A 14889-nucleotide genomic window follows, 5' to 3' on the forward strand; every position below is an offset into this window, starting at 1 on the left:
TCTTACAGCAAAAAACTTTCATATTTTTCTTTTTTTTTAAACTTCATGTTTTTCAACATATTCAAATAATTGACCTCTTGACTATGAATTTGTATATATTTTAAAGAGCAGATCTTCTTTAATCTTGTAATATCATTACATTTTGGTACACTACTAATCCAATTATGGTCAACAAAGATATTTGAAAATAGACTGTGTTAAACTTATAATTGCCATTTAGCTACTATTCTGAAGTAGTAAAATTTTACCACAGAAACAGTATAGAGGGAATCTCTGGGTGGCTCAGTGGTTTAGCTCCTGCCTTGGGCTCAAGGCAAGAGTCCTGGAGTCCCGGGATCAAGTCCTGCATCAGCTCCCTGCAGGGAGCCCGCTTCCTTCTGCCTGTGTCTCTGCCACCATCTCTGTGTCTCTCATGAATAAATAAATTATTAAAAAAAAACAGTAATATGTTTCATATATATATATATATATATATACACACATGATTTGTATAGCAGATATTGCTTAATATGTATACATTTATTTAGTTTAGATGGTTAAAGGAACTTTTTTTTAGTTAATTTATAAGTATACTCTGATTTGCCTGTTTTACAGTTTAGTTGTTTATATTGTGCTTTTGGAACACAGAATAGAGTTAACATATATAATGAATACTCAGCTTTCAGATACTCAGTCATTCCCATGAAAGATACTAGAAATGTATGAATACTGTTCTGACTCAGGTATCTAAATTAGGAAGCAGGCAGCCACCTATCTCAAAAAAGCATTTTCTAGCATGTAGGGTTCTTTCCAGGTGTGAGGATTTTGAAGGAAGTATTATAACTAAAAAGAATAGTTTCTGTCCAAAAGAGCTTTGCCCTTCATTTAGGAGTCTCTTATATAAAATAAGTTTTAATCCACTGTGCAATTATTGGCAAATAAGTTTATAAGCATACAAAATGAAATGATCAGACTAGTAGAAAATAAACAGACTTGGAAGCATTGTGGTACTATTATGGCCTATCAGGTAGGTACACATAGTTGATGTAAGTGAAGAGCTACAGGAAAAATAAAAGGAAGGCTTTCTATTTTTCCTTTTTCTTTTTTTTTTTTTTTTTTTTTTTTTTTAAGATTTTATTTATTCATGAGAGAGAGAGAGGCAGGCTCCATGCAGGGAGCCTGATGTGGGACTCGATCCCGGGTCTCCAGGATCATGCCCTGGGCCAAAGGCAGATGCTCAACCACTGAGCCACCCAGGGATCCCCAAATAAATAAAATCTTAACAGGAGAAAATGTTAGAGTTGTGAGAAGTGTGAGTTAAATGATCTTTCTCAGCCTCCAGCCAAGATTGTTACTCTGTTTTTTCACTGTATATACAAAGGACTGTTACAGAATCCTCAAACTAAGTTTAATTTTCTTCAGTACTTTTTGGGTAGGGATGAATAAGAACAATGTGTTACAAAGAGGGGAGGTTTAAGATAGAAGAATTGGAACCAAAGGCAAAGTAATTGAATTGTAACAACAAATTAATGTTATCTTAAAGTGGTTCCCAATTAGAGATACAGGCTTCCAGGTATGGAATGAATTAAGTCACAGGGATGTCAGATACAACGTAGGGAAGTCACTGGTATTGAAACAGCATTGGAACAGATGGTAGCTACACTTGTGAGCACAACATAATGTATAGACTTGTCCAGTCACTATGTTTTACACCTGAAACTACTGTACATTGTGTGTCAACTCTATACTTCAATTTAAAAAAAAAAAACCCAAAACTTATGGACAACCAATCACAAAAAGTGAGACCTTTCCAAATAAGGCAAATCCTTAAGGTATAGCCAATCAAATAACTTCCTTGCTTTGCTTCCACTTCTTCTCTATAAAATATAGTCTTTTTCTGAGATTCCTGGGTGGCTTAGCAGTTGAGCATCTGCCTTTGGCTCAGGGTGTGATCCCGATCCAGGGATCGAGTCCTGCATCGGGCTCCCTGTGAGGAGCCTGCTTCTCCCTCTGCCTGTGTCTCTGCCTCTCTCTCCGTCTCTCTCATGAATAAAAAAATAAAAAGTCTTTTTCCTAGCTCCTGCAAGGGGGACAGAGCACTCTAACCACTTTCAGTTTGGCACTGCCCAATTCAAATAGATTTTTGCTCAAATAAACTCTTAGAATTTAAAAAAAAGGTTCTCATTTAGCCCAATGCCAGCTAACAAGCATATTAATTAATTGGGAGATGATTTGTAATAAATAATTTAATAATTAAATTGATTAAAATAAATGGATCAATTACCTTAACGAAAATTTATAGGGTATTTATTATTTATTGAGAAATTATTTATTTATTGCATTTATTGAGAAATAACGTGACAGGCTTCTGCTAGGCGGTATAGTTGATATATGAAAGAAGACACAGTCTCTGCCCTCAAAGAGTGTTCTGTCTAGATTATACAGACATACATAGGCGAGTGTTTTCAATTTTCCAATCAGTGAAATGCACAAATATTTAGACTCCCATCTCTAGAAAATTTTGCTCTGGTCCTTTGGTAGGTCTTTTTTATTTGTTTTAAGTTTTTATTGAAATATATTTATAGGAAAGTACACATAAGTGTAACCCAAACGATTTTTCTCAAACTGAACACATTTGTGAATGCTTCCAAATCAAGAAACAACATGATTAACATACCAAAAGCCCCCTCCCTCATTCTCTCCCAGTCACGGTTCTGCCCTCTCATGTCTCATTTTTCTCTCATATGTCTTATGTCAAATATAAATCATTTCCTATAATAGAAATGATAAAATATCATTGAAAACTAAAATTGTAAAAATATATTGTTTGAACCATTAATAGTATCTAATTGAAAATAGAAAGATATGATTTCTTAGTATTTAATATTTTTATAAGACATTTTTACAACTCACCTATAAATGTTTGATTTTTTTTTAAAGTACAGGAAACTCATCTCAACAAACTGCACTTTTATTAGGCAAGCTGTATTGGACAATAACCCCAACTTGATTCATAATTATAGCATTTTGCATTGCAACTATCTCTTAAGATCTGGTTTTAGATAGTCTGCAGGAAGACAAGAAAGTGACAGCTTCAAATTGAGCAAGTAAGTGCCAGGTAATACCTTTAGAGGAAGATTATCCAAAAATTAGCAATAGAATTCTGTTTTATGACACAGTTTGCCAATCCAGAACTTAAGCTACTTTGAGGATTTAAAAAAATTTAAAGATCCGTTTTGAGGAAAAACTTGTGTTTATAGACTTTTTGCAGGTCATTTCTTTGTAGAGATGGAATGGTCCTCATCAAGGCAAAAACTAACTTTTTAAACCAGACATCTCTTTGATTTATATGCCTGATGCCTAAACTCTTGTACATATACTCCTGGAGGTAGATAGAGCTTTCCAAGAGGTAAACAGGTATTACTGTTGAATTAGTCTCCTAGGGTTGTTATGAGAGTGTTACAAGCTGGATGGCCTAAAACAGCAGTCATTTACGGTGTTGGTTCTGGAGGGTAGAAATCTGAAAATCAAGGTGTTGGTAGGGCCATGATCTCTCTCAAGCTCTGTATGAGTATTTCCTCCCCTTTTCTGACCTGCTGCTGGTGGCGAACAATCCTTGGCATTCCCTGGCGTATAAACTGCATCAATTTGGTCTCTGCCTGTCTTCACATAGCGTTCTCCCTGTGTCTTTAAGTCATCTTCTCCGTGTGCATGTATGCTTGTAATTTCCCCTATTTATAAGAACAACAGTCTTACTGGATTAGAGCCCACCCTAATAACCTCATTTTAACTTGGCTAAATCTGCAAAGACCTTATTTCCAAATACTGTCACACTCAGAGGTACTGAGGGTTAGTTCTTACACATATCTTTCGGGTGGGTGGGTGGGGGCATAATTCAGCCAATAACTGACTGGTGTCTTTAAAGGAATTGATTTCCAGATCCTCAGGTATTTACTTTTCTTAAAATTGATGTAAATTTTATGATTTTTATTTTTTTAAGATTATTTATTTATTAGAGCCTTCCTGTACAGTGAGGATGGGGGGTAGAGGGAGGAGGAGTGAGCTGGATTCCTGCTGAGCAGCCCAATGCAGGGCTTTGATCTCAAGATCCTGAGATCATAACCTGAGCTGAAATCAAGAGTCTTAACTGACTGAGCCAACCAGGTGCCCCAAAATTTCTAAATTTTCAAGAGAGCTCTTTCATATCTATTCTCTGTTGGATGATGATGGCTATTTAATTGCTGTGGTGTTTAGATTACATTGTAAAGAGTGCTATAACACTTAAATTTTAATGACAATATTTATAATATGCTGGAAATTATATTTTCTCCAACCATTTAAGTCCATGATGAAAAACTTTAGATGTTAACTTAAAAATGTGTAAGGGAATACAGAGTTGTAAAAAAGTTAACTTTAGGGTAAATTTTTTGAAAACCACTGATTTAGAGCAGAGTTTCTCAACCTTGGGACTATTGATGTTTTAGATTAGGTGATTCTTTATTGTGTAGAGGGTGTTTTATGCATTGTGGAATGTTTAGGAGCATCCCTGGCCTTTACCCCTTAGGTGCCAGTAGCCTAGAAGTAACAATAAAAAATGTCTCCAGATAATTGCCCAGTGTTCCCTGGGGAGCAAAATTGCCCTTGGTCATTGACATAGAGCCTATTGATTTTCTTTCAGTCAGTAACATAGAACATAAGCATTTCAGACATTTGCTAATCACAATTTTGAGTTATCTACTATATAGCTCTAGACATGACCTAAGATGGCAGATTTTCTAAGAGATATCACCTAAGGGTCATGATAATAATTTATTCACACAAGTCAATACATTTTATCCCAGGATCAAGGCAGGTATCCAAACAGCTACATAAATTGTTAACTTTCACCCTATCTCCGTGGATCATAAATCCTTGCTTATATCTGGAATCAAGAAATGGCTGTGTGGAAAACCTCTATGTTTTGTAAACATTCTTATTTGAGGGCTTTCTCTGTGTTTCCACTGGGTCATGAACCAAACAAACCAAGTTCCCACAGTTGCTCAGAGGTGAATTGGAATGCTTTCTTTCAATTATATCATGAAAGCTCTGTAAAGCTTTTTTGTCTTAACTATCAGGAAACTCTGACCTAAATTTGTGGCTCAATTACAATGTCTTCTCTTACTTGTTTCCTAGTATGGTTGACACTTGAATAATCCAAGGGTTATCAGCATTGACCCCTGTACATTAGAAAATCTGTGCATAACTTTTGATTCCCCCAAAACTTAACTACTGATAGCCTACTGTTGACCAGAAGCTTTCAGTGGCAGTGATTGACACACATTTTGTATGTTATACATATTATATACTTTGTCCTTATATAAAGTAAGCTAGAGGAAAGAATGTTGTTAAGAAAATTATAAGGAAAATAGATCCCAAGATCAAGATCATCCCATGATTTCAGTTCAGTGTTGTATTCATTGAGAAAAATACACATATAAATAAATAGGCGTACGCAATTCAAACCAGTGTAATCAAGAATCAACTGTGTATTATTTCCTCACTCTTCCTCTTCCCTTCATTTTATTACTTTTTTCCTTGTTTGTTTTTTTTGGGGGGAGAGGGGAGAAACAAACAGGCTTTCATGAATTGGCTGAATTTTTTTTCCTTGTTGAAATGGTTCTCAGTTACACTGTGTCTTTTAGTGTAAGCCCCTTGTTTTAGAAATATAAATACATTAAATAAAGTTTATAGGTAACATAGTTTGAACTTTAAATAACCCAACAAAAGTATGTAAAGTTATTTTATGTTTTTTTCCAACATCAGTTTCTCATTGTACTACTCTGTCCTTAAAAAGGACAGTGATTTGTTGGAAATCATAATTGTAAAGTAGACAGAAAATGAATACCATTTTCCTCTTATGATAAAACTCTAGGGCTCCTATGGGTTTTTTAGACTGTTATACAGGATTCTATTTTCATTAAAAACAAAAAAACACAACCCTGTAATTATTGATCCTGAGCATAGAGATAAGCAGTCTGAAACTAGCCTAAAAGCATTAGTATGTATGTATGTATGTATGTATTTATTTATTTATTTATATTTTAAGATTTTATTTATTCACTCATGAGAGACAGAGAAAGAGAGAGGCAGAGACACAGGCAGAGGGAGAAGCAGGCTCTATGAAGGGAGCCCGATGTGCGACTCGATCCTGAGTCTCCAGGATCAGGCCCTGGGTGGAAGGTGGCGCTAAACCACTGAGCCACCCAGGCTGCCTGCCATTATTAGCTTTTAATCAGAAATGGTGAAGAAGGAAAAGTCGTTAACATTTTTTTTTAAAGATTTTATTTATTTATTCATGAGAGACAGAGAGGCAGAGACATAGGCAAAGAGAGAAGCAGGCTCCATGCAGGGAGCCCGAAGTGGGACCCGATTCCGGGACTCTGGGATCACGTCCTGGGCCAAAGGCAGGCACTAAACCGCTGAGCCACCCAGGCATCCCAATATCAAAAATTCTAAATGCTAAAATGTTATACTAAAGCAATTCCTAGAAGGACTAGAGCAACAAATACATTTAGAATAAGTAATCTAGTAGGGGGGCACCTGGTTGGCTCAGTCAGTAGAGGCATGTAACTCTTGATCTTGGGATAGTGAGTTTAAGCCCCACATCGGGCGTAGAGATTATTAATAAATAAAATGAACAATTTAAAAAAATAGAATAATCTATTTAGAGTAGTAGGTAAAAAGAATCTTAGTTTATAGTAACTGTCTTCTGCAAGAGTTGATGCAAACTGAAAATACACAATCAGATCATGTTAAATTTAATGAATTACCCAATGAGTTACTAACAAAAATTTGAGAAGTATTTACCCTAGAGATGAAGTAGAGGGCAGTAATACTGTGCAATTCTTCCCTTGTCACCTTTGTCAGAGGCTGAAGATTGAACTGAATGGGTCATGCTTTGAACCCCATGTGACAGTTCTTATATTTTTGTGTTGAGACCACTATATTATCCTTTATCTTGTGTGTGTGTGTATATATATATACATATTTAGATATTCCTATCTAAAGTCTCATGTCAGATATTCTATTGGGAGGTCATGTGTTATAATTTTATATTTTCTTGTGCTTTTTGCTAGTCTTAAACATGATTTCCTGCAGAAAAAACTACAGTGGTTTCTTGCTTTTTTTTTTTTTTTTTTTTTTCTGCCTTTAGTTCCTTGTTTTCCAGCACCCAACGTAACTTGTAAGGATTTCAGTGGCAATGAAACACATTTTACTGGAAATGAAGTTGGTTTTCTGAAGCCTATATCTTGCCGAAACGTGTAAGTCCATTACCTAAGCTAAATTTTCAGGTTACTTGCCTCTGTTGTATCTTGACTGCATGGAGTAAAGAGATAAAAAGTTAATTTATGGAGAAAATCCTACACTAATATATTCATCCTTTTTGCCTATCTCAGAAAACCTCTATTTTAAGTGTGCATATTGTTAATATAAATGTGGTTTACCACCAGGTAAAGCCCAATAGTTCACTATGTGGGATAAATAAAGACTGAAAACCTCGTGCCATGTTAACTCAGTTTATGCCACTAAATGAGTTATGAAAAATTCTGTTTTTAAAATCTGGGGAATTTCTAGAGTGCAAATAAGGGATCATGTATTTTTATTGGGGTGACTGAGAGGCTCATTTGGTTAAGTGTCTGACTCTTGGTTTCAGCTCAGGTCATGATCTCAGGGTGGTGAAGATCAAGCCCTGTACTGGGCTCAGCAAAGAGTCTGTTTGAGATTCCCCTCTCTGTCTCTCAAATAAATAAATCTTTAAAAAAATAAAATTGGGACGCCTGGGTGGCTCAGTGGTTGAGCGTCTGTCTTTGGCTCAGGGTGTGATCCCGGGATGCGGGATCGGGTCCCATGTCAGGCTCCCTGCATGGAGCCTGCTTCTCCCTCTGCCTATGTCTCTGCCTCTCTCTCTGTCTCCTATGTCTCTCATGAATGAATAAATAAAATCTTTTTTAAAAATTAAAAAATAAAAGAATGCTAATTATTAATCGTTTGCATATTAAGGGCATTTTGAAATTTGGTTTCATTCTCTGTAATAGGTATGGATGATGAATGGCTAAAACAATTCAAAAATTGGAACATCAAGACAAGTGGCCTTATTTTGTTAGGAGTGTTCTTTGTTTAAAGGACTTTTAAGTTTGCTTTTTATTTTTGCTGTAGTAAAACTAACCTCTTATTCTTATATTTTGCCTTGTACTAAAAACATGGTTTAGTTTTACCATTTTTATTAATTGGTGGCACTATATTTTTATCTCTTAACTGTACATTGTTACATTTTATTTGATGGCACCTATTTGCAGTTCTATCAAGAAATAACCACTATTTGGCTCTTTCCTTCTCTCTTTCTCTCTTCTCTTCTCTTCTCTTCTCTTCTCTTCTCTTCTCTTCTCGTCTCGTCTCGTCTCTTGTCTTTTCTTTGTTTCTGTTTGGCTGTTGCTACCAGTTCTATTAGAATTCCTAGAAATTACTAGGGGACTCTTAGTTTTCTTTTGACCCTACTTCACAGAGTTAATGAAAGGCTTTAGGTTCCATCTTGCTGTGTAATCCTAAGCCAATCACTTAAGCTTTTTGGGTTCCAAGATTTCTCACTGGTAAAGTAAAAATTGCTAAAAGGAATTATTTCCCAAGTACTTCTGTATGGTTTAGCCAAGTTTTGAATTTATGGATTGATATTTCTACCATAAAAATTCCAAATGACAATTTATTAAATGCTGATGTAAGATATAGGTTATAATACAACAACTTAGAAAATCATCTATTGAAAACAGCTAACCACTTAGTTTGGACTTACAGGTTTATATTACCTGTGATGGTAACACTGCAATGGTCTGTTATTCAATTTCCAAGTTAATTCTGATCTTTCTTTCTTTCTTTCTTTCTTTCTTTAATTCTGATTTTTCTTTCAGTGTTTCTGGGTAGATTAGGCTCAGTGCCAGTCATGCTAACAAGACACTGATGTCAGTTATGAGAAGAAATGTAATTATCAGGGAAACCAGATAATCACAAGCATATTGGCCAACTTATTCCCTTCCTATAGTAAAATCTACAATTCCAAAATAGAATTTGCTTAATGAACGCTGAATCAGGACAAGGGGAGCTAAATTGATGGATAATTTTAATGATAAGTCATAAAATTAAGATCACCTCATAAATCATTTTCTTACATCAGAATATTCAGAATATATTCAGAATATTCAGCCTACCAAAGAGCCAGCTGCTAGTCAGCTACTAAATATTCACTGACAAATTCTTATTCATTGAATGTTTCTTTTCCAGTTTACATTTTCCTTCTGTTAGCATATTCTTTTTCAAATTGCATGTAATACTGATACTTGATTAAAACTTCTATCTTAATATTATAGATACTGTCATTCTATAATGTATTCTCCAGCAACAGAAGTCTGGTAACCATGTCTGATTGATCATCACCAAGCCACACACCTACTTATACTGGCCAACTATTTTAGTTGGAGCAGACTAACTGCTGTAACAGATGTCTTTAGAATTTCAGTGGCTTAACACAATAAAAGTTATTTCCTACTCACATCATAATCCAGTTGGTGTTGGCTTGGAGGCCTGGATGAGGTAAGGAGAGTGATTGTTGCTCCATGCAGTCATGCAGGAGCCTTGCTCCTTTCATCTGTGGCTTTGCTTCCTCTCGTTCTGAATCCTTTCCAGTCAGCCAGCAGATGGGAAAGAGGAAAAGGAACCTTGTGTAGGAGTGTTTTATGGACCAGATCTAGAAATGGCATACATCACTCTGTCCTCATTACATTGATCATTACATTGGGCAAAACTCAGTTATGGCTACACTTAAATGCAAGATGGGCTAAAACATGTAGCTGTGTGTCCATGAGAAAAAGAGTGGTGCTTCAGTGAACAAATTAATCTCTGCTATGCCACATGTTTTCAGGTTATTCTTTAGGATGATCTAATATATAGATAATTGTGTTTCTAATTTCATTACCCTTCTCAGCCAAGCTTTTTGAAAGGCTTGTTTTCACGATACTTACCTTTTATGAATTTTTTGCCTAATGTAGTCTAGCTTTTGGCAATGCTGAAATTCATCAGCAATCTTTGTTCCAAATCAAATGGATCTTTATAGTCCATATCTTAATCTTTCTGCAGCATTTAGCATTTCCTTCTCATTAAAATACTTTCTTTGATTTCTAGTATAAAACACTTTCATTTTCTTTGATTCCTCTTCTTGTTTTTTCCTTAAATCTTAAATCTTTCCTAAATCTTGTTTTTTCCTCTTCTTGTTTTTTCCTTAAATCTTGATATCCCCAAGATTATATACTTGTCCTCTTCCTTTTTCATTCATTCACCTCTTCGGCTTTTCTCACCATTTTTACGTATATTAAGGTCCCAAACTGAATCTGTCCTCTTCTTCAAATCATCTCCTTCTTTGTCTTAGTGAATGGCCCCTGTCCTACTCAGTTTCATAAGCTAACACTTTGGAGTCATTCTTGACCTCTCCTTTTTCCTCATTCCCCACATTTAGTGTGGTTGCTTCTGCCTTAGCATTTCCCAATTTTGTTTACATTTCTCTCCTACTGCTACTGCCCAGTAGGTTATAATTTGAGTTTCTACAAAGCCTACTAATTTATTTCTCTATTTCTAGCCTCATTCCAGTGTAGATGGGACACCACTGCCCTCAGCATAAAATCCGACACCCTTGCAATATTAGATGCATAAACAGTCTCTGGGCCATCTACCATCTCCCCCAACTCTGCCAAAATATCCTAATTGTGAGTGAAATGCAAAAACCATAGGATTGCAAGGCTGACATAATCAGATTTGACTTTAAAGTGATAGCTCTAGCTACCTCCCTGTTTCGTCCCTTTTGCAGCAAAGCTCCTTCAAAGAGTTGTCTAATATTTCTGTTCTTCAATTTTTTTTTTCAATACAGGCTTTCTTAAGCCTTCTCTGTTTGGTCTTTTTCCCATACCACATCACCAAAATTGCCCTCACTGAGGTCACTAATCAACTCCTCTTGATTAAATTTAGTGGTAAATTCTCAGCCATTACTTATATGATATTAGTCACATTTGGCACAATTGATGACTCTCTTCTCCTTAATACACTGTACTGTCTTCACTTGACTTCCATTTAACTTCTAGTTTTATTTCTTTTTCAGTGTTAGCTCTTTCTCAGTCTCCTTTCTAGTATTTTCCTCTTCTTGATCTCTTAATATTGGATTATCTCAAGGCTCAGTCTGTGAATCTCTCTTTTGTTTGTTTGTTTGTTCCTTGTAACTTTCTAATTTATATCTCTAGCCCTGACTTTTCTCCCTGACTCTAGATTTGTAAATCCAGTTGTCTTTTGAACAACTCCACTTAGCTATCCGATAGACATCTCAAACTCACATGTCCAACAATGAAGTCTTGAACATCCTGCCAAGGTCTTGTCTACCCTCAGCCTTCATCAACTCAGTTAATGCTAGCTTCATCCCCCTAGTTATATAGGACAAAATCTTTAGCTTTATTCTTAGTCTTTTCTTTTTTCATTCCCCAAATTGAATACATCAGGAAATCCAGTGAGTTATACTTCTATATCTGGAATCTGATCACTTCTCAGTGTTTCCTTTGAAAGAAGAACTTTCTCTGACTCCAAGTTAAGCCACTATTAATTTTCATTCTCGATTACTATAAGATCCTTCAGACTCCTTTGTCCCTGTGATAGTTTGCATTTGTTCAACAGATTCATCCCTCCTAATCACTGTTACCTGGGTGAGGTATTCTTTCCATTCTGTTGATTTGGGGCTTGACCATGTGATTGTATTTGGCCTACGTAATGCTAGCAGATATGAAATAAGCAGGGGTGCTTAAACATGCTCCTGAGGTTTAGCTTTCCTCTTGAATTTTGGTTCTGAAAAGAACTTGCCCCAGGTAAATGCTATACCTTCAGCTTGGGCCCTAGAAAAACTTAAGAAGAACTGATATGAATTAGATAAGTTAACCTGGATGCAAACTGAACCAATCTTTAGCCTGAAGCAGCATCTCCTGCTGAACCCACCCTAGATAAGCTGAACCACAGCCAATTGCGGTCTGCAAATGTGAGAGTAATTGCTTATTGTTATAAGCCACTGAGGTTTAGGGTGGTTTGTTATACAATGTTCTTGTGACAATAGCTCACAAGTACTCCTACAGTCTGTGTTCAACACAGCAGCTGGAGTTACCATTTTCAAATCTAAATCAGATCATATCACACATCTACTTAATCCTGCAGTAATTTCCATGTCCTTCAGAGTAAAACCAAAGTCTTTACAATGGTGTTCATGGCCATCCATGATTTGCCCTCTTTGCCCCTTGTTATCTCTCTGACCTCAGCTCCTACTCTTCTTCTGTTCTCTAATTCCACTCCTGCTCTCATGGCCTCCTTTATAGACATCAAACATGTCGGTTATACTGTGCTCACCATAGCTATTACTTTTGCCTGAGAGGTGTTGGCATGCTAACTAACTCACTTCCCTCAGGTCTTTGCTTATATATCACCTTCTTAATGGTGCCTACTCTTACTCTCCTATTTATATCATATATCACCCTTGTCTGTACCCCGGGCATTCTGAATTCCCTAAATGACCTGCTCCACTTCTTTTTTTTCATAGCATTTATGACTTTCTAACATAATAAATGATTTGCTTTTAAATTTTTTTTTTTCTTTTTGCCTATAGATTGAAAGCTCTTTAGGGGCAGGGATCTTTGTTTCTTTTGCTCATTAACATATCCCAATAGCCTAGAATCGTGCCTGGTGTGCAGTAGCTACCCAAAAGGCATTAATTAAATGAATGAATAGATGAATGAACAAATTAACAAGTGATAATTAACAGTTTTGTTTCCTAAAATGTTTACATGTTGGAAATACATGTATATAACACTCAGGTTCTAATTCTGTACAGAAATGGCTATTCATACAAAGTGGCAGTTGCACTGTCTCTTTTTCTTGGATGGTTGGGAGCAGATCGATTTTACCTTGGATACCCTGCCTTGGGTGAGTATGTTCCACCAAGAAGAAATCCTTGTGAAACTTGTAGGTAAATGTACCTATTCTTATAGATTGAATCTTTGCGTGGTATTAATAGTTATAAGTTCCACATAACTGGAGTTGAATACTTTTCCTCTGTGAATATAGAGCTAGCTGTTAGCTCTACAGTTCAGCTTGGGTAAGAAATAATTGACTTTTCCTGTATTTTCATCTTTATGAAAACACATACAAAATAGTATAGGCACTTGCTTAGGACAGTAGGCTTGAGCTGTCATTTAGTATTGGGCAACGTGGTAGACATTTAAATAAATATTTTATGAGTAAATGGATATCTCTTCTATCCCTCTTAAAGTATTAGCCTTTACCTAAATCTCTGTCAGTGTTCCCTTGGGAGAAGAAACTGTTTCTTTCAGGAAAAGTTTGGGTTGGAACTATGGCAACTGGCATGAGCTGGTGTGGAGCCTGCTATTTAGGAACCTTAGCATCCCCCAATATGTTCCTTCTAGCTGTAATCTTCCATTTAACATAGTTACTAATGCTTGTGAAAACTATTTACATTTGATGATAGCTTTTGTTTAAAGAATACTTGTATGTGCTTGCCGTTATTTAAGCCTTACAGCTCTCTGACTTTATCATCCTCTTTAAATCTTCTTTACCAGGTAGGGAAATTGTCACCAGAGAGGTTAAGGGATTTACTCACTCTAGAGGCCTTGCTTTATTCTGTGACATATTTGTTGTTACCATCCTTATTTTATGGATAGGGAAATTGTCATGAGATTAAGAGATTTACCCAAGGACACTCAGTTAGTGACCTGAATTTGAACCCAAATTTTCTGGTTCAAGAGATCATGCTTTATTTACTATAGTATGTAGTATTCTGCTTCTATATTAGCCCTTTACTAAGCAAAATTTAAAGTTTCTGAGTGCTCTGCTTTCCAGTGAGCAAGGCTAATCTTATTCTTTCCATGTTGCTACCCACCAGAGATCAAAGAGGAATCTTTACTGTGGTGTTAGTGGGAAGTATATTTCTGACAGCCTTACCTGGAACTCACAATTTTGTTCAGTTAACAGACATTTATTCTACATTTACTACCTGTTAAGTAAGTAAGTGTTCTGGAAGTAATGATGAAGATCACAGTTCATATGATTAAAAAGGAAATAAATATGAAATAAATATGTTTGTGGGCCCATTTATGATACAGTTATAGAACCATGACAAAGTGCTATGAGAGCACTGAAGAGGGACTGATTTCGTCAGCCTTAGGGTGTGGGGGAGCACTTCTTAGATGAGGTTTGAACTAGATTTTGAAGAATGAACTGATTACAGAGATTGAGGGCATGTGAGAACAGCATGTGCAAAGGCACTGAGTATCACAGCATGTGTGCACACAAATGGTGGATAGTTTAGCTTTCGGTGTAAGAAGAATAATGGTAGGAGATGAAAAGTGACTGCAGAGGCAGTCTGTGGTCAGATTATAAAGGGTTTTGAATGTCTTGTTATAGAATTTAGACTTTACCTTTTATAAACATCAGAAGCCATAAAGTTTTTAAGTGGAGAAGAGTCATGGTGAAACTCCTATTTCAGGAAGATGCTACTGGAGGAATCAAGGGAAATGGCTTAGATGAAAGAAGGACTGGTGGCAGAGAAAGGTGGAAGGAGATTGATGCCGTCCATAGTCTTGGCCTGAGTGATGGCACAAGGGCACTTTCCTGCCATATGTTAGAGCAGCCATGCCTTTCAAAACATCAGAAAGCCATTTAGTCTGTACAGAAGGCCTTGGAGTTGCTAAAATAGTGATCCTTTAGTCTAGCTTTCTTTTTAGATGGATGGATGGATGGGATGGATAGATGGATGGATGGGATGGATGGATGAGTAGATGGTTAGAG

The 14889-nt window shown here is 36.2% G+C and overlaps 1 protein-coding gene across 1 annotated transcript in view; it reads left to right on the forward strand.

The window, feature by feature from the left end:
• Positions 1-14889, forward strand: part of TM2D1 (TM2 domain containing 1) — a 38526-nt gene that overhangs the window by 3964 nt on the left and 19673 nt on the right. Inside the window, exons 3-4 of the mRNA XM_025427868.3 lie at positions 7172-7280; positions 12917-13008. Coding sequence (XP_025283653.1) covers positions 7172-7280; positions 12917-13008 — 201 coding nt within the window. The remainder of the gene's footprint in view (positions 1-7171; positions 7281-12916; positions 13009-14889) is intronic.

This window comes from Canis lupus, chromosome 5 (assembly GCF_003254725.2).
Source record: "Canis lupus dingo isolate Sandy chromosome 5, ASM325472v2, whole genome shotgun sequence".
Classification (NCBI taxonomy): domain Eukaryota; kingdom Metazoa; phylum Chordata; class Mammalia; order Carnivora; family Canidae; genus Canis; species Canis lupus.